This window comes from Oryzias latipes, chromosome 23 (genome assembly GCF_053564925.1).
Source record: "Oryzias latipes strain Hd-rR chromosome 23, Olatipes_Hd-rR_3.1".
NCBI classification, from domain to species: domain Eukaryota; kingdom Metazoa; phylum Chordata; class Actinopteri; order Beloniformes; family Adrianichthyidae; genus Oryzias; species Oryzias latipes.
The window spans coordinates 25,161,532-25,185,410 of record NC_136259.1 but is presented as its reverse complement, the minus strand read 5'-3'; the positions used below and the strand labels follow the sequence as shown (position 1 = coordinate 25,185,410).

Sequence of the window (23,879 nt, the reverse complement as noted above, 5' to 3'; positions counted from 1 at the left end):
TGCTTCAGCCTGAGATTCTAACATTCTAGGGCATTTAAAAAGTAATAAACGTGGTCCCTGAGATTGCTTGAACTTCGGTTTATGTTTATATCTCAGATAAGACCCATACAAAACAAACATGGAAACATCCAAACTGTCAGTGTAAACATGTTTCTTCTTCTTCATTTATAAATTTGCTTTGAGGCTGGGAGCGCCGTAAAGATGGAGCTGCAGAAAACTGAGGATCTTCTTCCAGGAGTCCTCCTGAGCATCAGCGTGAGGTTTGGTTTTTCCTCCCCACAGCATCATCACTGCAACGTGAAACAAGAACACTCAACTGCTGTGGTGCTCCTCCTGGACCGCATTCTGTCTGGTGATTTCTGGGAACAGCTCACCTTTTTTCTTGGTGCCATGAAGCATGAAGTTGGCGGCTCTGAAGTGAGGCGAGAACGGCGGCTCGATCAGGTGTCCTGCATCCGGGTAATCCAGCCGGGTCACCAGAGATTCCTTCCCGGCTTCACGCATCGTCTTGATTATCTTGGTAATGTAAGAGGTATTTTTTATTTTTTTTAAATGTTAGCAAAAGAACCCTCGCCACTGAGCAACAGACGCTAAACACGATGGGATCCAGCAGCTAGAACTCACGTCAGAGGCAACCTCCACCGTCGGCCAGTTCTGATCGTCTGTGCCGTTGATCAACAACATTGGACAGTCAATGTTCCCCACCTGAAAACACACATTTTAAAGCTGATCTGATAAACAAACACACGTTTTTGTCTCATCAGCTTCACTTACTTTGACTTTAGGATGCCCAACTTCCAGAACAGCCAGTCCCATGTCTCTCCAGACTACGACGTCCTCCATCATGTGGATTTTGTTATACTTCCTGCCGTCAGATGTGCGAGTTAGCATCGCCCCACAGAAAAGCAAGCCTCGGCCGATCATACGTCACATACTCGGGTATTTCTTGAGGGAACTCTTGAATGGTGTTTTCGTTGGATTTACTGTGAATGTTGCTGATGCAAACAATGCAGCGAGGCTGAAAGGAAAACAGACATTTATTGACAGCGTCAGGAGCAGAAGACACTGAAAAGCTCCGCCCCTCATCTGTTGTGATATTCCAAAGCTTTATTTACAAAAGTTTGTTAATTTTTTGAACTTCTAACAGATAATTATACATTACTACTCACAGTAAGTTAGGGACAAACACAGTAGATGTCGTTAACAGTGTTTGCTAACATTCTGTGGGTCTAAAAAGCTGATTTTACCAGTAAATCTTTCCAAGTTCATCAATCAAACAGCCATGAACACACGACGCCACTAAACGGACAGGCAGGTCCACCTGGCCATGGCGCCTTCAGGTTGGTAGCAGATAGTCAGACGTTGAACTTGGTCATCAAGTGTTCAGTGTTCAGAACCTAAGGAGTCAGATCTGAGGGGTACCAGGGTTTCCAGACAAACCTTTCACCAAAAACGACCGGTGCAGGTGATTACTGACGCCAGGACACATGAACGTTTGCAGTGAAGACCACGTGACCTGGACAACGGTCTACCGTCCAGTGCACTGATGAGTGTCGGGTCAACTTGCACAAAAATGATGGTCGTCAGGGTTGCTGGAGAAGGCGAGCTCAACCTGGTCTCCAGGGGTCTTTGGTGGAGGAGGAGCAGCAGTCTGGACAAGCATCACCAGTCAGAGCAAAAGCCATCTGATTCTTGTCGACGGTCCAGTCCCTGCACGGTCTTACCTCATGCTACATGTGACTGGAGAAATCACTAAAAGCACATTCTTCAACACGTGTTTAGCCCATGGTGTTCACACTAGACTAGCAGGGAAGGGCTTCTTCTTCTTCATCTTCTACAGTTTTCTAGCGCATGTCCGTCACCTGAAGTTTGAAGAGGCTTGGTGTGAAATGTTGTAGTGGTGCAAATCTTGCACCAGGCATTTTCTTAACACCTTCATTCTGATATATGAAAGACATGTCATGGGAATCCAGCCGGACACAAACTGCGATTATTCATTTCTCCACCATGACTGATGTTCAAACAGTTGGTACTTCTGTGAATTAAAGGGGACGTCATCCATACATCACTACCCAAACCCAGGTGCCTGATTGGTCAAAGTTTGACCTGGTTTAACTTTCAAAGGCCACACGACGCGTGTTGCCCGAACGCGTGTTGCAGAGCGCGGTGCTTTCATCATCCCCCAATTCCACCATCACACCCCCAACTTCCTGTTCCTGGATGATCATTTTCCTCCACATGGTGTCACAGCTGGACTTCAGGAAGTGGGAGTGGCCTCATATGGTATGGCCATCAATGACCCCTGACCTGAACACCCTGAAGCAGATGATGGTACCTTTATACATTTCAGTAAAATTCACACCAAATAGTAAATAGTATTCAAGTAATTAACAATATCCCTAACTTATCATTCCAGCCTCTTTCTCTAAAATACGGATTCTGAATGGATAAAAGAAAAATTTTAAAATGTAAATCCATTTATCCGTTCACAATTTAATACCTAATGTCCTCCAAGTGGGGGCACTGCAGACACTAAACAAGCCAGAAGGACGCCTTAAGATTTACAGCCGGAGAAATGTTTTTATAACCTTGTTATCCGACCGCTGAGCTTCAGTGTTTATTACGTTACAGCCGCCGGCACCATGCGAGAACTTCAAGGTCTTACCTTGATCGTTGGGCATTCTGCTGCCAGGCTTAAGGTCATGAGCGTGCCGAAACAGAGGCCGATGATTCCGACTCTGTCTGGGATGACCTGAGGATGGCTCCTGATGATTTCAAAGGCCGTCTGTACAAAACAGACAGTAGCAGTTCTTCTGCCTGGTAGAACCATCAGGTCTAAGACCTGCAGCTGAAGGTCAAACCCACTAACCTCAAAGTACTTCATGTCCAGACCTTTGGGCTTTGTATCATTGGACTTTAAATACTCCAGAGCCAAAGAAGCGAAACCTCGACACGCCAGCAGGGCGGCGCGGTACTCCTGCAGCCCCCCTCCGCCCCCCCACAGGTCCAGCATGGCAGGGAACGGTCCCGGACCTGAGAGGACGGCAAAGGTGAGCATCTCCAGCAGCACCTACTGACGAATGACCTGCAGCTTCCTCCTCCTCATTCTCTGAGCATTATCAACCATTTCAGGGCTTTAAGTGATGTTCTTCTTTCTCCTAAGACATTCTTTGATCTGTTCCTTGACCTGTTCTTAGACATGTTCTTATGCTGTGTTCACATCAGATGCCATTCGCGCGTCAGGGGCGTCGGGTTTCAATGTTTCGTCAAGGGGCTGCTGGGTTGCTGGAGACTGTCCCGGCTAATGCTGGGCAAAGGCAGGACACACCCTGGAGAGATCGTCAGCCTGTCGCAGGGCCCGTGGGGCTGGAATGATTGGACTCGCTATGCCAGGCCCTGGCGGCGGAGCTCACCACGCCAGAATGCTCGCTATGCCCGCCCCCGGGCATCTGGCTGCCTGCTGCGGCGTCGGGAGGCCGCCTGCTCGGGCCTTCCAAACCTTGTGATATTTTTCTTATTTTTCTCTAGACTATAATAAAAAGATCTTCCAGTTTGATTCTTGTTTTTATTTTAGCCCTCTCTGATTATTGAGGGACCATGGCCATCAAACTAGGTCAGTGAGAGACGGATCCTGCAGTAGACGGTGAAGCTCACCGTACCGCGACAGTCTGATCTCATGAACCCAGACATGGAGACGTGTTACCCATGTTTTTGTAGAATTCTGCAAAATAAATAAACCTGATCTCTCAACATCATCCATGTCTTTCCTGCATTGTAAATGAGATACACAGAATCTGCTCCATGGAGCGAAAACATGTGGCGGTAGCTCCTCCCACGCGTCCGGGGCGTCAATCACATTTTAGGACAGGCGTTTCTCAGCAGAATTTGACGACCTGTTCTTGGATCTGTTGTATGAACTACTACTAGGCATGTTCTTGACTATGTTCTTACATAGGCAACCATGGAATGGCGGGAGAGCGGTCGACCTCAGATTGGAAGATCACAGGTTCGGTCCCCGTCTTGCCCACTTAGTGCTGAAGACACTGAAGCCCACATTGCTCCTGATGGTTGTAGGTTGGCACCAGTGTTCAGCAATGGAGTCATCAGTGTGTTTATGGTACAATGGGACTCTAAAACACTTCAGGCCTTCTAAAAAGGTAGTAAAGCACTGTACAAGTCTACGTCATTTACGGTTTTCCATCTGATCTGTTCTTAGATCTGCTCTCAGTCTTGTTCTCAGGTGTCGCAGGTTTACCTGGAGGTAGAAACAGGGTTCCTCGAACTCCCTTCTCCGTGATTTCGATCCTCTGGACGCCTGGAGCCACGTGCCACCTCTCCACGAGCGCTGACGCCAGCGGGGCCTGATCCCTGACGTCCCCATGTCCACTGTAGACTGAGATGGTCACCAGCATCGGGGCACAGGTGTCCTTCTTCCTCAGCCTAAACAGTTCAGGGAGTTTAGAAAATGAAATCCCACACCAGCAGCAGACTGCTGCACCGAGCCTCTTGGTACATTCACTTAAGAAAATGCACTTGATGTTTTTAGAGTTTGATCAAAGAGGTTCCACATAAGCAGCAAAACCCTCAAGTCCTTAAGAGCTTCTTTATTTTTTTTTGTTTCTATTGATCATGAAATGCAGGAAAAATGAGATTTTAAACAGATTCTGACTTCCTGGAAGCCAGTTGAATAAACTCCACTGAAAGAGGGCAACATTCCAGAGAGGCCTGGCAGCGCCCAAACCACACCTGAACCAGAGGAGACGACTCTGAGATAGGTCACTTTCTGAGGTCACTGTGAGTCAGTATCAGTTTGATCTGTGAAGAGCTGTAAGCTGACAGGATGAGCTTTGTCAGGGCGTCAGAATAACCCAAAAACGCTTGGAAATGCAGGAAATACTGGCCCACTGAAGACTGGAAGAAGCCATCATGGAACCAGTATTTAAGTCTTTGGTTCATCAAACAGAATTGTTGCACTGAGGGGAAATGATGGCTCCACAGTGTGACATCAACTGATAAACACAGAGGAGGAAGTGTGATGGTGTGGTTCTGTTGGATCCAGGTTCTTTTACAGAGTGAGAGTCTCCCTAAACCAGCAGTAACCACGGCTTTCTGCAGCAGCCTCCTCCAGCAAGGTAAAGAACCAGAACAAAAATCCAAGTTCTGCTAGAACCACCTGATGACAAGCAAGGGAGAACTGGAAAATCATGGAGGAGTGAGCGCCATCTCCAGGTGGGGATGAACTGACGGAAGAGTGAAAGCAAAGAAAACTACAAGAGCCAAACATTTGGGGAAACTTCTGCAGGAAACCTGGAAAGAACTTTTGAAGAACATCTCATTTCTATTTTAGAACAAAGAGTTCAGTAGTTACATCTGTAAAAGTTGTTCACCTTATCAAAATAAAAGCTGTAGATTTGCACAATTATTTTAACTTCAGAGTGGAAGAAAAAAAATGATTCTAAATCATTTTTATTAAAGATGGATATTCCGGATTCTTCTAAACCTTCTCTTTTTCTTGGTCACGTAGAATGTGATGTTCTGACATCATTTTCTTCAAGTGATGATTGAAGGAGCTGAGTTCTAAGTCCAACCCCTCGCATAACAAATACTACTTTCAGTGAATTAAGGGGTCCTGCTGCAGCCCCCCCCCCCATGTTTACCTGAGACCTTTGCGGCTGCCGGGGATTGGTCGCATGCTCCACAACAAACCCATGGCCTCTTTTCCTGTGTACGTGCCTCCAAGGCTGATGTCCTCTGAAACTGAAAATTAGAAGAAGTCTCAGCATTTTCATGCTTTGAAAGCACAAAAAAACTTGACAGTTAACAAAAGTCTGACATGAACACAAAAACACCAACAAAGAACTTTTTTAAGATTTTCTTAAGATTCTCTATTTTTCTGGGGTTTTGGTGCCAAAAAGTTCATAAATATTTCCAACACTAAAGCCTGAAGCTCCAACATGTGAGCCGTTGCCGTATGGACTTTACAATCAGCCCTCTGGTGCAAAGTCTGAAGGGACCACAAATGTAAACAACACGTTCCATGAGAAAAGTCAGGGAAACATACATTTGTCTTCAAAGACGCAAACAGCAGAGCTGATCTTTAACTGCCTCAAATGGAGGGAAAAGGTCGTAAAAAGATGAAGTGGTTGATAATCGTACTTCAAAATAAGAGCTGAGGGCTGTGAAAACTGTGACATAAAACAATCCCGCCACTGTTTGTGGTTAATTTTGTCTATAGCTAAGTCAGCGAGTGGGCGGGGCCCTGTGACCCTGTGACATCATGGAGGCAGCCCGCTCAGAACATTTTGTTTGGCCCTTTTTTCACCAAAACCTCTAAAAGTCATCAAAAATGACTTTCCTAACCTGGAAAACACGCATGAATGTCAGAAAGACGACAAATCATATCTAAACACAGCTCAGTTTATTTTGAGCCATTTATGGGTAGATTCCAGAATTACAGGGAAAAGAAAATATTAATAACGATCATCAATATAATTTATTACAGTTTGGCGGGCCTGATTAAATGGTTTTAAGGGCCCCCGGGGCCGTAGTTTGCCTACCAGACAGTGCACGGGGGGGGGGGGGGGGGGGGGGGGGGGGGGGGTAGTAAGAGTGCAGAGGTCAAGGAGGGATAAGCAGCAGCGTCAGCCGTTCACACAGCTGCAAGTTTTACAATCTGAAGAAGTGAATATGTTTTGGTAGAGCCAAGGACGGCATCTCAGCTTCTGCAGAGAGTCCCAGTAGATTAAATTCTTCTGGGCGCCAGCAGGTTGTTTGTTCTGCTGGCTGAGTCCTTGACTGGTCCTGCAATTTTGATGCAGGTTTGAACAGGTCTTTCCATCAATGGCACAGAAAGAGTGTATCAGGGCCGGCTGCTCCCGCCCCCCTTTGGCGAGCAGCGGCCTGAGACGAACAGAAGTCACAGGGAAAGCGCTGAAATAATACCTCCATACAAAAATCCTACCGTGTTTCTATACTCAAGGTAAACAAGAGAGCTAAATCCTGGTCGTCATGGACCTCCCCATGGATTTGGACAACCTGGACACTCAGATTTTAATCTGGATCAAAGGAGAACTGACCAGAAACCGTCCCCTTGTGGTTGCTGACGTAGTGCCCATAGGCCTCCCAGAAGTCCTTATCCTCGCTCTGATAGAGGGAGCGGATGGTGACCGGACATCCTGGAGGCAGGTTCTCCACCAGAACGCTGAACTTCTCATCCACCAGAGCCCGGGACGGGCGAACCGAGAGAAGAGGCGGGACGGCCTGAGACATGACGGACGCGGGTCTGTAAGAACATAAGAACCCACAGGACGCCATGAATCCAGGAGATCTGTTCAACCCGGGTCAGAGACCGATTCAGACCTGGATTCTCTGTGAGAGCAAACTTTAGAACATTTCATTCATGAAAAGTTCATGATGCGTTCCAGTAAGTCGGCCAGAATAATGTTTTCTAAAAACTCCCAGAAAAGAAGAACACTTTACTTTAAAGACCAAACCTTGAAAAACACAAACAAAAACCCAAAACCGATTAACATCACGTGGACCACAGAGCTGCAGAGTGGAGGTTTTTAGGAGAAAGTTTGAAGCTGCTTTATGTCAATCATTCGCACAGTAATGAACAGATCAGACTTCAAATAAATAAACATTCATTATTAGAAATGGATTAAAAAAATCAACACAAATCATTTTTGTTGGATTATGAAAATAAAAGACTGATTTTTATACTTAACCCTGGTGACCTCATAAGGTCAGTTAGATGTTGTTTTTTATTGAATTTTACAAAAAATACAAACATTTGTCAAAAACTGCCCAAAAACCTGGATGACTACAAATTCAATTCACAATTTAACAAAATAATTTCATATCAATTTATTTGTATGGGAACGTTGCTCTAGCACAGGGGTGGCGAACACGCGGCTCTTGGACAATGAGCGTGCGGCTCTTTGCGTCTCGTCATATTTTCCATATCCTGTGCCTCATTTCATAATTTTTTCCCTCTTAAACCACACTCAAACCATCAGAGGGTATTAAAATAAATAATTAATAATAAAAGTAATTTGGCGGCGTGTGTGTGTGTTTGATTCTGCTCCCGACACATACGTGACCGTCAATCATTTGCGCGGGTTACGCCCACTGCCGGAACACATAGATATAGATTTATGTGCGTGCAGATCGTTACCCTCATGGTCAAAATGGTTAAATATACAGATAAACACAGGATGTTTCTGGAAGAACGGGAAGATTCTTACTTTTTACTGAACAGAATGGCGTCACTATGTTTATTATTATGAGCTTTTGGAAGCAGTAACATTGGTCATGGCAGAAAAGAACAAAACGGATCCCGGAGAAAATGAAAAACTTCCTGATCTGACACAAATTGTCTCTTTTATTAACAAGTTGAAGCTTTTCAAAGTGCACATTCAAACGGCAATCATCCCACTTTCCTTCTTTGTGGAGCTCAAACAGCAGAAAGCTGCAATCAGAATGAATGAAGCGCAGAACGTGACGCTGCTTGCGCAACTGGACTGAAACGACCGCAGATCACTTTTCTCATGGATCCTTTAATGCAGAGACAGACTCCCTGAGATCCCTGCTGGTCACTGAAGAGGCAGCGAGAGAACCGGAGATAAATGAGCAGAAATCTCTTTGAAAAAAGGCCCTGTTGTAATTTGGAGAACAGACATCGGTCCGTTCTGACCGACACTCACGTAAAGGAGCTGATCAGAGAGGCCGCAACTGGCCCGGGGCTTAGCCCCGCCTTCTGCCCCCAAGACTCATGGGAAAGGGGGCATTTTCAGTGTAAAACCATGAGCCAGGTAGCTGTTAGCAGAATTGAGTTGCATGCCGTTTGGCTGAATGAGTGTGTATCGAAGTTAGCGGGTTCCTAATGTGAGCATGAAGGAGAGGACGTTAATGACGGAGTCAATTAAATTATAACTCAGCACTTGTTGGACTATTACTCCTTAGTATAAACTGATTCATTGCAATGTATCAATACTTAAGAAATTATATGCTTTTGATGCAAATGTCAGTCATACAATTAAAAAAAAACATAAAAGCAAGATATTCCAATGAAGGTCAAAATTAATTTAAGTTGCACACAACTGAAATGTATTTAATGTGTTTATTGTGAATATGAATGACTCAGACACCAGAAGGATGCTCTGTCCAGATGTTTGTGTATTTGTTGGTGTATCATTGAAAGAGGAATGTTGAGACACAAAGAATTACCAGTTAAATGCTGTTGGATAAATGGTGAAATATTCAGTTTTATCATCATAAATCTGACTTCAGAGGAGTCACATTCTCACCAGCATCAACCTTACTGCCCGTCACTGAGTAGTTGTGTGTCAGAGAGAGGCAGAGAAAAGAGTGAGATGAAGAGAGAGAGAGTGTGTGTGTATGGAATGAGAGAGAGAGGAGCCTGTGTGTGTGGAGGGGGTATCTGACCTCTAGGGTAGTCTCTGTGTTAACTCTGGCTAAGCTGCATTGATGTGTGTATTGAGGGTGGACACTTTCCTTGAAATAATCACAATTACAATACTGCTGTTCTGTTGTAGGGAGAGGAGTGTGTTATGGACAATAATACAGCTTTAATTGCGCGTGTGTGTGTGTGGGGGGGGGGTGCGTGCGTGTGTGTGTGTGTGTGTGTCTTGGCAGGTCAGTGTGTGGTGTGGCTCTTTGACTCTCACAGTGAAAAAATTCGGCTCTTGGTGTCAAACTTGTTCGCCACCCCTGCTCTAGCAGGTCTTTGGGCAGCAAAAGACACATTTTTCTCTGTTTCTGATGGATTCTGTGATTATTTTCGGGTCACGTGCAGCTGTCATTACATCTCTACACGCACGTGCCCGCAGACAGAGCTCCGGAATCTCTTCTTTACATGGAAAATAAAAATAAACGTTTGAATCCCTTCTCTGACGGGTAGGATCACTTAATGCACAGGTTTCTACAGATTCTAAATCTCCATTAATAATCCTCACATTTCGAGCTTCAGGATCATAATCCTAAACTGTTTTCTGTGAATTAAACTCGCAGTTCCGGTGTCAGGACAGACGCTCTGCCATCATGTCACGGGGAACCGAACAGTGTGAACTGGACTCACCGGTCAGAAGGTCTCACAGAATGAAGCTGCAGCTCAGCTGATCTTTGAACTTCCAGCTCCTAAGGGGAAAAAAATCCATAAAACTGAAAAACTACGAGGAAAAAAGGACCTAAACAAACACTTCCGCTTTAAAAAAGTCAGAGTTTTCCAGAAGACTTGATTTAAACTACTAAAAGTTTATCTAAATATTCTTGTTTGTAAAGTATTTAAACTTACGACTAACTCAAAGCTGCTTCTTCTTCTTCTTCGTCTCCCTCTAACGGATTCAGTCCATTACCGCCCCCCGCAGGTGGAAACCGGAATTGTTGTTTCTCATCGAGGCGGGATTAAGAGAATATTACCCACAATTCCTTTTTAAATCTGTCATTATTGAAGGGAAGAACAATAAAAAAAATTATATTGCATTTAATCAACAAATCTGATGTATTTCAAGGTGTTTTATTGTTTTGATTTTCGTGATTCTTTTTTTATTTGCAAGATATACATTTTGTATTATATTAAATCATATTTTTTCATAATTATTATATTGTTGTTACAGACATAAATGTCATTCAGTTGATTTTTTTTTTGTTTTTACATATATTAGATATGTTTTTGTTTGTTAAGATTCTTTTTGCGGCAGTGGTTGAAGAGATCGTCCAATAATTAAAGAGTCAGCAGTTCGATCCCTGCTCCCCCCAGTCAACTGTCATTGTGTCCTTGGGCAAGACACTTCACCCTCTCTGCCTCCAGTTTGGCTCCACTGGTGTGTGAATGTGCATGGATGTCCTGGTGATGTCTACCTTCCTCCTCTGCATCATGTCAACTCTCTCTCTACCTTGTCCTGACATAATTCCAACAGTCAAAGTCCCTACACTCAGTCCAACACTCATAACTTTCCTCGTCTCTCTCTTTCTACAAACACACCTTCCTCCTCTCCTTCTTCGACCAACAGTGGTCCAATTTCGAAGAAATCGACTGCAGTCGTTAACCAGGGCCTCGACCGATCCGCCATAGATATCATCGGTCTGATTCGCATATTTGGTTTGGCAAAGATTTTAGGGCAGATGGACCCTCTGTATTTATTCAGGCTTGGGACCAGCTCAGGGAGACCCAAATCCAGTCCAATGTACCAGTCCTGCCCTTAACCAACTGAGCCATCCTACAGACGTTCAAATTTGGTGAAATATAGGTCTGGGTTAATAATAGATGAACAGATCTGAAACGATCCAAGCCAAATATCTGTGTCATATCTGTGAGGGTGGAGTTTCCCTGCTCCAGGTGAAGGAATTTAAATATCTTGGAGTCTTGTTCACGAGTGAGGGAAGACCGGAGCATGAGATTGACAGGTGGATCGGAGCGGCGTCCGTAGTTAGTTATGCGGTCGCTGTATCGGTCCGCTGTGGTGAAGAGAGAGCTAAAACAAAAAGCAAAGCTCTCAATGTACCTGTTGATCTTCGTTCCAATACTCACCTATGGTCATGAGCTCTGGGTCATGAGCCATAGAACGAGGTCCTGGATACAGGCGGTTGAAATGAGCTTCCTCCGTAGGGTGGCTGGGCGCTCCCTTAGAGATAGGGTGAGATGCTCAGTCACCCGCGGAGAGCTCATATTAGAACCGCTTCTCCTCCACATCCAGAGGAGCCAGTTGAGGTGGCTCTGGCATCTAGTCCGGATGCCTCCGGGACGCCTCCCTGGGAAGGTGTTCCACTGGGTGGAGGCCCCGGGGAAGACCCAGGACACCCTGGAGAGACTATGTCTCTCGGCTGGCCTGGGAACGCCTCAGTTTCCCCCCAGAGGAGCTGGAGGAAGTGGGCGGAGCGAGGGAAGTCTGGGTATTTTTGCTTAGACTGCTGCCCCTGCGACCCGGTCCTGGATAAGCAAAGGAAGATGGATGGATGGATGATCCGTAAAAGTAGAGATCTTTATGTCATTCCTTTTCTGGTGACAAATAGCAGTGAAGCCAAAGTCCGCTAGCTTAATGCTAACATGTAAGGAATTTCCCACAGGATGGCTAATGCTAACGCTTGTTCCACCTATACATGCATCACCGACTAAATTAACAGCTTTATAAGCTCACAGGCAAGAATTTTCCAAACTCTGTAAAGGAATCATCTTTAAAAAAAACATTTGTGGTCTAAAGCAATGAGTTATATCACTAGAGGAGACACGCCCGCTTTAGAAGCCTGGCCGACGGTGGCGGAGCGCGACGCCATCTTGGTGAGGTCGACGACGCCCACATGACATTGATTTCTATTGATTTTAGTGGTGTCTAAGTAGCTTTTATAAACTGTATATATTTTTAGATTTAAATATATTTATACATATATATAAATATATTATATTTTATGTATATAATATATATATATATATACATCATTTGTTGTTAAAGAAGAGAAACAGTCAGCCTTAAAAGCTCAAACTTGAATGAAAATGCATTGTTGCAGGACTTCTTACAAATAAAAAAATTATTAGAAAGAATTTTTAAAATTATTTTCTAAACATTAAGAAGTTTTCGACCTCTTTGACATGTAATTTAAATTATTTAGAAAAACCCAACAATAAGTCAATAATAATAATAATAATAAACCAATAGTAAGTCAATACAAACAATAAATAACAATAAATAAATAATAAGTAAATAAATAATAATAAAAATGATATTATTATTATTAATATTAATAATAATAATATTCAAAAGAATGTTTCCACAAATGTTTTGAACAGCCAGACTGTGTTGCTAGTTGGTAACCACAGTGATCCATCTGGGTTAACTCTTTTGATAGCCAAGGCCCACTTTTTCCCTAAGTCTGAATCCATTGGATACCTGCAAGAAAAGTTCAGTTACTGAGTCAGAAATGTATAAATCTATATTACTATAATAGCCTAGTATGCTATATACAGGTTTAGCAAAATAAAATGTACATTTATATTGACAGCAAAATAAATGTACATCATGCAGCATGTTGATAATAGCCCTGCAGCATCATGCATGTCAACACGTGTTCTATTAATGAAGCCCCTGCAGCCTTAAAAGAAAAGAAATTAAAATACTTACATGTGAAATGATACACCTACCTCCTTACTGGACTCATTTATCTGATTTTGGCAGATGAAACCCAAACAATGAACTGGCATTTTGCAAAAAATGTGTTCAAATGCATTCACTGCAGCAGTAACTTGACCTCACCAAGATGGCGGTGCTCTCCTCCCATGAGGAACCACGTGATGTCTCCTCTAGTGATATAACTCATTGGTCTAAAGCAAGGTCTAGAGTTTTTTGCTCCAATCTTCTGGAATAAAGTGTTGTGCTATAGCGCCAGCACCACCTGGTGGCCAAACTGAAACTCCTGCGTATTTACCTTGTATAAGTCAGTTTATAGTCTGTACAATGTTAATGATCTGTACATTTTTGTTGGAGCTTCTCCATTTGAAAATCTATGTTACACTGTATGGTGTTGATCTACTTGGTTTATTATATCACTGATACATTTTACTTTGCGTTTACTGTATCAGATTAATATGAATACCTTAAAAACATAATGTATTTCTGTTCAAACTGTGTAAATTAAAAATGGAATCAAATTGAAATCAAGTGGATCAAATTCCACCAGGCTCTGGTGAATCAAATGAATCGTTTGTGGAAATTATTGGTGATACTCAGCCCTAGTGAAATGTAAAGCTTGATTCCGTGAACCGACAAGGACTGCAAAGCGTAGGTCTTCTATTTTCCCTTTGCCCACCCTTGCCATTCCTGACCAATGACAGAAGAGATCTTTAGTAGCATGGTTTTGTTTACAGGCTTTGGTTCAAAATAGAAAAGTCCGCTTGAAGGCAGTCTGAAAACAGACTAATTAAGACATTTCTGTGACCTTAGCATGACATGACAAAATAAGGCTGGCTGCACCATATTGATGAGTCATGACTTCAGCTTCAATAGGGAACAACACTCTTTCTACTGGACAGCGAGCTAAACTTTGTCCTAAAAATAAATTGCTTTAAAATGTACAGCATTGCTATTATGGAGTAAAAACACAAAACACTAAGTTTACATTTTTTTTATACGTTTTTAATCACTGACAAATGACATAACATCCCAAAACTACACAAAACCATCAGTAAATACATACAGGCGTCGCTTCTGCAGGCGAGAAACCAAAGACTATCGTGACCATTGGTTGGAACATCAGCTGCATTAACCAGCATAGACTTGTGGTCTCATCTCTTTAAATTATAATTTTAAATGACCCACTCCCCCCAAAAGAGGTGTTTTGAACATATTATTGTGCCATTGTTTCCGATGGAAGACATGTACAAAGACAATTTAGAATTAACCAGCATGTCTGAGTTTTTATTTAAACAAATGGCATTTTATAAGGAGCTTATTTGTGATGTAGAGAATACACTCAGAAGGCCACAAGCTCTCTGTTCTGAGCTCCCAGCAGCAGGGAGGGGAAGGGGGAGCGAGATTGCTCCGTGCCAACTGTCACGCCCACGACATAAAATTCTACCGCTCTGCAGATACTATGTCCTAGAAAACGACGCAGGTTTTTTGATTTTGGCTAAAATTTACAGACCTATTGAAATTGACTGACATATTGAATAGCACGAGGTGTTTAAAACAGGGTTTATTGGTCTTCACAACCCGTGAGAACTGGCGGGCAAAATAAATACACAAATATGCATCAAATACAATTCTACAGCTTACAAAATATGAATCTTAAATTATACAAATAAAAGCACACAAACCTCGTGGGCTGACATCCACGAGGGGCTAATTGCTCATTTGGCTTCAACTTTCCTTTAACTTTCTAAATAAACACAATAAACAAATTATTACATTGATAATTCTGTTATACATCGATGTGATTTCTACCGATCTTACCGGAGATCTTCACGTGGCTGCAGCAATGCGCTGATAGCTGTGCCCGTAGTTAAATGAGTCCGTGTGGAACTTTAATTGAACTTTGTTCCACATGCTCTCACCACTAGATGGTGAAAATTAAAATATAATTTAGAACAACAGAGTAAACACATAAATGTTTTGGACTGTTACACTCCCACCAATCACTTGTGATTTATAGAACTAAATATTGCTTTTAAACTTATGAACTAGTTATTCTTAATATTCAATGAATTGTGAACTAATTATGGAATATGACTTGTTACTCTTTTATTTAGAGTATTAAGAGTTCAGTCTCCTTAATTTGCTTCCAACAGGACAACTGTCTTCTGAATGGGCCTTTCCAGGTAAACAGGTTTGGAGATACGCTTTCCTGTTTCATCTAGAGAGCGATCACTCATCAGTAGCTTGACCTTTCTCACTCTTTCTTCCTTACTAAGGTACACATCAACGATTTTTGCCAACTTCCACTGGTTTCGTGGTGTTATTTCATCTTTCAAAAGTACAATATCATTGATTTGGGCATTTCGGTATTGTTTAGTCCATTTTTGTCTACTTTGAAGATTCAGCAAGTACTCCTTTTTCCATCTTGTCCAAAAGGTATTGGCAAGGAGTTGAACACGACGCCACCTCTTCTGAAGATAAAGATCTTCCTTGACAAACTTGCCTGGTGGTGGAGAGATGATTGTGGACTTCATGGTCAATATGTGGTTTGGCGTCAGAGGTTCTGGGCTTGATGGGTCACATAGTTGATCTGTGGTAAGAGGTCGACTATTTATCACTGCCATGACTTCATAAAGGAAAGTTCTTAGGGAGGAGCTGTCAAGTTGTTTAGCTGATTGTTCAAGGATGGATGACAGAACACTTCTTATGGTGCGGATTTGTCGTTCCCAGACACCACCCATATGACTTGAAGCTGGGGTGTTCATGAGAAACTCGCATTCCAGATTTTCCAGCTTGATTTGGTCCATTTCCTTGAATGCCTCTGCAAACTCATTTCTTGCACCGACAAAGTTTGTTCCCTGATCGCATCTTATCTGACGAACTGAGCCTCTTATGGCGATGAACACACGCAGTGCATTGATGAAGGCATCGGTGGTTAAATCATCAAGCATTTCTATGTGCACTGCTCTTGAGCACATGCAGGTGATTAACAAGCCGTAGCGCTTTAGCTCCTTCCTGCCTTCCTTGACATAAAAAGGACCAAAGCAGTCCATCCCACAGTAGGTAAATGGTGGAGTAGTCTCCATCCGATCTTCCGGGAGGTCTGCCATTTTCTGCTGTTCTGTGCATCTCCTGAACTTTCTGCATTTAACACATCTGTGGATATAAGAGGATACAACCTTGCTGCACCCAAGGATCCAATATCCACTTGCGCGGAGCTTGTTCATAGTGATCCCTCGTCCTTGATGGTATGTTTTCTCATGGTAATGCTTGATGAGTAACATTGACACATGGCTGTCTCTTGGTAAGATAACTGGATGCTTGATATTAGAATGTAAAGCAGCATGCTTGAGACGTCCTCCAACTCGAAGTGAGCCTTGGTCATCCAGAAATGCACTCAATTTATGTAACTTATTGACAATGCCTTTGGTTTGGATTGATGTGGGATTTTGAAGGGACTTTATTTTAGGGTTGGGCGATGTCCCCTAATTTGGCCGTTGACGATGTTTGCTGTCAACCATCGGGATGGACGATGACATCGTCGGGGGGGGGGGTATTTTTACATTTTTCGTTCTTATATAACTGCTATTCGTTATTTTGCTTTTTTCATTTTATTTCCCAACTAATGGTTAATCCGCGATGATCCAGTATAAACTGAGGGAAGTGACTTTAACAGAAAAAGTAACAAGCAAAATAGAAAAGAAGTAGTCCGCTCCCGCACTTAACTAGCGAAGTGGACCGGCGGAGGGCGGATTTACAGCTTTATGTTTGATGGGAAGGGGGGGGGGTACATGAGCGGTATGTGTGGGAGATTTAAGACTGCGATCCGTCCCGCAGCTCCAAAGCTAATGTTGTTAGCCCGTGTGTTAGCATACTGCTAATCCTGGCTACGTTCAGAAAAAGCACTGACCACACGGATTAAAATTCAAATGATGAGCGAACAGGTGTTTCATAATAACCGTAACATTATTAAAAGCACGTTTAGAAGATCGTCTCGTATTTTACCGAGCTGACATGTCAATGTATATAGCCGCTCGGCGCTGTTATCGTTTTGTATTGAATTGTTACCTTCAATAAAGTTTGGAAAAAAAGCCGCTCGGCGGAAGTTGTATCCTCTTCCGGTTTTCAAACTGCGCATGTGCGAATACTGCGCGTGTGCGAATGATTTATTCCGACCGAAATTGTGACCTTAGTGAACGTTTTTATATTCTGAAAACATTTTTCTGGGCCCATGTACATGGTTGGATTCTAATCCGACCATTGATCCCATCAGGATATTTTGTACATGTAACCGCGGCTTATGGTGTCGACGCGCAACGTGGCGGGGGCGTGGCATCACGATGGTGGTCTCTCCATCGGGATGTCAGTCACCCATCACGATGGACGATGATATCGTCCATCGGCACAACCCTACTTTATTTCATGCGAGAAGGCAGCATCTTGAACCATTCTGATAACTGTCAGCTCTGCTTCCCTTCTTTCTTCCACATTACTGACTTCACAAGATCTTCTCTTGCGTTCCTTCACTTCCTTTGCGAGGCGCTTGAGTCTAGCAATGGCTTTGATCATTCTTGACCAGTCTGAGAACTTGTGTATGTGATCCAGAAGAGATCTTTGTTCTTTGGCTTGTGTCTTGAGCACCTGAACCTTCTTGACTTCCGGATCACTGCTTGATATCTCTCCCACCTTGATCTCACCACTGGACATGACCTTCTGCCAGAGAAAATCTGGACCTTGAAACCAGTTTGAGGCTATAAGTTGTTCAGCTGTAAGACCTCTAGAGGCATGGTCTGCTGGGTTCTCTTCGGACGCCACGTACCTCCACTGTGCAGGCTCTGTGCTTTGTTTAATACATTCAACTCTGTTTGCAACAAAAACATGGAACCTCCTGGCTTCGTTCGCGATGTATCCTAGAACAACCTTTGAATCGGTCCAGTAGGTTTCTTGCAAAATTTCAACTTCCAGTTCCTTTTTCAGCATATCACCAGTGCGAACAGCAACTACAGCAGCTGACAACTCAAGTCGGGGAATGGTCGTAACTTTCGATGGTGGAACTCTTGATCTTCCCATCACCAAGGAACAGTGGACTTCACCAGATGTGCTTACTGCTCTGAGGTAGGTACACATGCCGTATCCAGAAGTACTGGCGTCATAGAAGTGGTGCAGTTCATAATGCTCTGCCTTGAAGTTATTTGGAGTGTAGCATCTTTGAATCTTTACCTTTGCCAAATTCCTTAGATCAAGCAGCCAAGATTCCCACTGAGGTCGAAGATTTTCAGGTAAGGTGTCATCCCAGCTGAGTTTATCTCGACACATCTGCTGCAGGATCTGCTTTCCTAGCAGGATGAAGGGTGACACAAATCCAAGTGGATCGAACACAGAGGCAACTGTGGATAAAACTCCTCTTCGAGTGAGTGGATTTTTCTTAACAGTCACTCTGAACTGGAACTGGTCTGATTCCACAAACCATTGCACGCCTAGTGCTCTCTCTATGTGGATTTCACTCAATGCCATGTCCTTATTTTTGGCAGATACTAAACATTCTTCCTTTGGAAGTGAAGCCAAGACCTTTGTGCTGTTGGATATGAACTTGTGTAATCGAAGTTTGCCTGTGCTGCAGAGTTCACATGCCTCTTTGACTAACTGGACTGCTTGGCTTTCCGTATCAACACTTGCTAAGCCATCGTCGACATAAAGGTTTGTTTTTATAAACTTCACTGTTTCCTTACTGAAACGTCCTTCTCCTTCAGCTGCCAGATGTTTGAGGCCATAATTGGCGCAGCCTGGAGAAGATGCCGCACCAAACAGATGAACTTTCATTCTGTAGATGGTAAATGGGGTGTCGAGGTCGCCATTCTCCCACCATAAGAACCGTAGGTAGTCTTGGTCAGCAGCACACACGTGAAACTGGTGAAACATGCGTTCAATATCGCACATTATAGCCACTGGGCTTCTACGGAAACGACACAAGACTCCGAGCAGGGTGTTTGTAAGCTCTGGGCCAGTCAAAAGATGGTCGTTAATGGATGTTCCTTGAAACTTAGCAGAGCCATCAAAGACAATGCGAATCTTTCCTGGTTTCTGAGGGTGGTACACCCCATGGTGGGGAATGTACCATGCTGGGGTATTGTTGATGTCTTGCTCAGGAACCTTTTCAGCGTCGCCGTGAGCGATGATTTCTTCCATGAACTTCTTGTAATCCATGTAGTATTGCTTGTTTCTTCTCAACTTTCTTTCCAAACATCTGAGCCTATGTATGGCACATGATTTGTTGTCAGGTAAGTTAGGTTTGTCACTCTTAAACGGAAGTGGCATCTCAAAATGTCCATCCTCCTTGAGCCTGATGCCTTCCTTCATCTTTGTCAGAAACCTGAGATCTTCTTGGGAGATCTTAACATCTTCTGCAGCTCTTTCTGCAAAGTCAGACTCCAGCAGCTTGATTACATTAGCAGGTGAGACCATTTCCTTTATTTGAGTTCTGCACACGTAATGCACTTCATTGGTGAACCTTGAAGATGGTTGAACACCTGGAACCACTTGCTTCACAATGACTTTGTGGCTTACTCCAAAGGCATCACCATAATCAAGACATGGATTGCCAAAGCCCACGATACTTCAGCCCAGATCAGTTTTTTGTCCAAAGGGCTGATTTTCCTTGCCAGAAACCACTTGACGGGGTATGAGTGCTTGTGGGCAGTTATAACCAATCAGAAGACCAACATCACAACTTTGGAGTGGAGCGATTTCATCTACAATGTGTTCGAGATGGGGCCATGCCTTGGCAGTTGCTGGTGTTGGAATGTGATTCCGATTCGCTGGAATGAAGTCTCTGGCATACGTTACTGGCAGAGGGATGATCTGATTTGAGTAAAAAACCAGAGAGCTTGTGACAGGTAACAACAGTATTTCTTGATGATATTGTAGTAAGCCTTAGCTGAACTACCTCATTTACAGTGTGCAAGGCTCTGGCAGTTTCCTGTAAAATGAAGGTCGTGTCGCTCTGTGTATCAAGAAGTGCATACACTAGAACTTCACGCTCTGGCTCACTTTCAGCTGAAACCCACACAGGAACAATAGAGGATGTGTGAGTATCCTTGACATTCTGCATTACTCTGTTAGAAGTTGCTTCACTTGTTTGTGTGAAATTGGTATCTTGTAGTGTTGAATCTTTTTTCCTTTGTTTTGTTTTATCAGTGCTCCTTGCTTCATTGTTCTTTGTCTGAGTTCGCTCTTCTTTAGTCCGTGTGTCGTGAAGACATGTTGGATGTTTTTTCTTACACGTGTCACAGGTTTCTCTGTTGTGACAATCCTTGGAGCGATGGCCCAACTTCAAACAGCCAAAGCATAACTTCTTCTCTTGTGCAAACTTCAGTCTTTCTCCAATGTTCTCATTCATGAATTTGAAACATTTCTGCAGACTGTGACCTGCTTTCTCACAATAGACACAGCTTAAACTGACAGCCCTTTCATTGGAGTTCAGTGCCATGACCTTTGCGCCATGAGTCCTGGTTGTTTGTAACTTTGTTTTCTCATTTTCTCTTGGTTTCAGAGCATAGAGAGAAGTTATGGGATTACATGCAATTTTGGCTTCACATGACATGAACGCAACAAAATCGCTGAAACTTGGAAATATGTGGCTCTGTTCTTGGACTTCTGTAACCTTTCTGTTCCACCTTGATGTGAGCCAGTCAGGAAGTTTTGCAAGCATTTTTTGGTTTTCATTGCAGTCATTTAGTACTTCGAGACCTTTGATGTGTGGCATGGCTGCATTACAACTGCGAAGAAAGTCAGCATATTCTTGAAGTTCCACACTGCCCTTGGAACTGATCTTTGGCCATGCGTCAAGTTTGTCTCTAAATGCCTTAGCAATGAGGAATGGATTGCCATACCTGTCTTCAAGAACTGTCCATGCTGCATTGTAGGCAGATTCTGTACCCAGCAAAAAGTAACTTTCTATGGCTTTCCTTGCAGGTCCACTTACATACTTCCGCAAATAGTATGTCTTCTCTTCGGCTGGTAAAGCTTTCCTGTCAACAAGAGTCAGAAATGAAATCTTCCAGTCATTGTATCTGAGTGGGTCACCATTGAATATAGTTGGCTCTGGGACCGGGAGACGATTTGCGTTGAGAGATTCTGCGAAGGCTCTTACCAGCTCTGTTGTGTTTACTTCTGGAGTGGAGATCACATTTTGAGGTGGGAAAGGAGGTCTGAGGGGTAAGCTACTGGTTTCTGACTTAACCGTTTTTTCCTTACCAGAGGTTTGCTGGTGGAGCACATCATATGTGTCTTCATCTGAACTTTCACTCTGCTCATATACTCTTTGTCTTGCTTTAGCAGCTTGAAGCCTTTTGATTGTTTCCAGTCGATCCACTTCTCTGCGCTTTGCTTCCAGCTCTCGTTGTTTCTGTGCAATTTCTGCTTCTTGCTTTTCAATTTCCCTTATTCGATTTTCTTGTTCCAGTTGAACTTCTAAGGCAGCTTCATTTGCGGCAACTTCAGCTGCTGCCTCTTGTCTCTTGCTGGAGTGTCTGCTTGAACACTTTGGACTGTGATGAGATTTAACACTTAACCTTGCAGAAGCAGCAGACTTGAACACTAACTCTACGTCCTTCCAAACTTCTTCATCCTTTTGACCTCTGTTTCTTAATGTTTGGGATCTTTCAGCTGCTTCCATGATGCTCCTTGTTACTGCATCACAGGTATCCATCCTGCGTCTTGTGTCATTGTCAGGAGAGTCAATGCGTCTTAAATCATCATATGCAGAACAAACATTGGTAGCAGCACTGTTTACTTTTGTGATGTGTTCATCCAGGAGATCCATTGAGCGTTGTCCATCTATAGCTTTCTTATTCTCTTTAATGACAACCTTCCACTTCTCGTAGCACGTGCTGAAACGATGTGCGGCCTTCTTTACCTGCTCATCATGCAGCTCTTGCCCCTTTTCCGTTAGCGTACGGACTCTTTGGCTCTTTCGTGCATCTTGTGAGGTAGTGGGGATATCATCTCCAACGCACTCAGCTTCTGATGGTTGCTCATTTAACCTGAATGTCACATCATCTTCGCCAACTTCAGATGAAACATCCAATCTTGACATTTTTAAGCTTGCGTTTGACTTTAAAGATTAAAATACTGATTTAGTTTTTTGTACTTTGTAGGGAAAATAGAAAAAAGTTGGTTTAAATCACTGCACCTTTAACTTAACAGTACTGCAAAATGTCTTAATTTTTTAATGCAACATAAAATATTGAACTTAAACCACTGTGTTCAGTAAGCAACAATAACTTGTCTTGAATAGGCAAATATTACATCTAATTCCTGTTAACTCTGAATCACTAAATATGTGATATGGTGCCTCTGTCGGACTCCTCCCCCTCTCCTCTCCGCTTGGCTCCTGATTCATCCCAGCTGCGACCACTTACCTCATCACCTCATCCGCCTACTTAAGGAGTTCCAGGATCATCTGTCTTCGCCAGTCCGTTGCCCCTGATGGTGCATATTGGCCTTCACCTGTAGTTCACGTTTGCTTCCTAGTTTCTAGCCAGCTGTTAATGAACGTTGCTTTACCTGTCTGCAGGAAACCCCAGTCACGAGTGGTCGCCTGAACCTGTTGCACTCTGGAACCGCCTCTGGTCTGCTTCCCCTGACCTCACCACGAGCCTCTGCCGAGTAAACACCCTCAAGAGACGGATCCACGCTGCCAACCCCGGACTCTGTGAGGACATCAACCAGTGACGCCACGGGCCGTAGTCTCTCTATCTCCGGACCTCCAGAAACTGTGCCTTACCTGACCAGCTACCTCATTAAATCCCCTTTCCTCTTGCCAAGTTACCTGAGCTCTGTCTCATTCCGGGTTCCAGCATCTGGGTCTCTGTCGTTCTGTAGCCATGACAATATGAACAATATACAGGTTACTTGGCATAGATAAATTTCACTATTGAACAAATCACTTAAACTTGAACAGGAAAAAAAAATTATATTATCTCAGTCCCTTCGATTAAACAGAAACGAAAAATATCCTGTTTCTTATTGCAGTCTCTTCTCGACGGTTATACTTTCATATTAACTAATATTAATCGGAGTCCTTGATGCAACATTCATCTTTGGGAACCTGAAGTTCGGTGTTGTGCATTTGGCCGTCGCAGGGTGGCGCTGTTGTCCCTCTCGGCGCTGGCACCGTCTCGTCTACCCATGACCCATGCGGAGCAGAAGAGTTCTCACTGTAGCACCCTCGAGGAATTAGCATGAGCACGAGGTGTTTAAAACAGGGTTTATTGGTCTTCACAACCCGTGAGAACTGGCAGCAAAATAAAAAACACAAATATGCATCAAATACAATTCTACAGCTTACAAAATATGAATCTTAAATTATACAAATAAAAGCACACAAACCTCGTGGGCTGACATCCACGAGGGGCTAATTACTCATTTGGCTTCAGCTTTCCTTTAATTTTCTAAATAAACACAATAAACAAATTATTACATTGATAATTCTGTTATACATCGATGTGATTTCTACCGATCTTACCGGAGATCTTCACGTGGCTGCAGCAATACGCTGATAGCTGTGTGCGTAGTTAAATGAGTCCGTGTGGAACTTTAATTGAACTTTGTTCCACATGCTCTCACCACTAGATGGTGCAAATTAAAATATAATTTAGAACAACAGAGTAAACACATAAATGTTTTGGACTGGACTATATATATATATATATATATATATATATATATATATAT

General features: G+C 43.3%; 1 protein-coding gene across 3 annotated transcripts; it reads right to left on the bottom strand.

Moving 5' to 3' along the window:
- Positions 1-65: 65 nt before the first annotated feature.
- Positions 66-23,865, bottom strand: LOC110014434 (acyl-coenzyme A thioesterase 1). 3 transcript variants are annotated; one of them, XM_023952157.2, is made up of 19 exons: positions 23,671-23,733; positions 23,535-23,596; positions 23,254-23,439; positions 22,930-23,021; positions 22,710-22,855; positions 22,565-22,628; positions 11,552-11,950; positions 10,316-10,459; positions 10,100-10,158; positions 7,077-7,282; positions 5,658-5,757; positions 4,256-4,440; positions 2,870-3,033; positions 2,666-2,785; positions 936-1,018; positions 775-865; positions 625-705; positions 375-516; positions 66-290 (listed from the first exon to the last, which is right to left on the bottom strand). In XM_023952157.2, the coding sequence occupies exons 10-19, from the start codon at positions 7,267-7,269 to the stop codon at positions 166-168; spliced, it is 1,284 nt and encodes a 427-aa protein (XP_023807925.1). In that variant the 5' UTR covers positions 7,270-7,282; positions 10,100-10,158; positions 10,316-10,459; positions 11,552-11,950; positions 22,565-22,628; positions 22,710-22,855; positions 22,930-23,021; positions 23,254-23,439; positions 23,535-23,596; positions 23,671-23,733; the 3' UTR covers positions 66-165. The 3 variants fall into 3 exon arrangements, with proteins under 3 accessions (XP_023807925.1, XP_078798260.1, XP_078798259.1); XM_078942134.1 differs by lacking the exons at positions 22,565-22,628; positions 22,710-22,855; positions 22,930-23,021; ... (1 more) ...; positions 23,535-23,596; positions 23,671-23,733 and having other exon boundaries at positions 10,323-10,459; positions 11,552-12,122; XM_078942133.1 differs by lacking the exons at positions 66-290; positions 375-516; positions 625-705; ... (8 more) ...; positions 10,316-10,459; positions 11,552-11,950 and having other exon boundaries at positions 14,692-22,628; positions 23,671-23,865.
- Between the last annotated feature and the right edge of the window lie 14 nt (positions 23,866-23,879).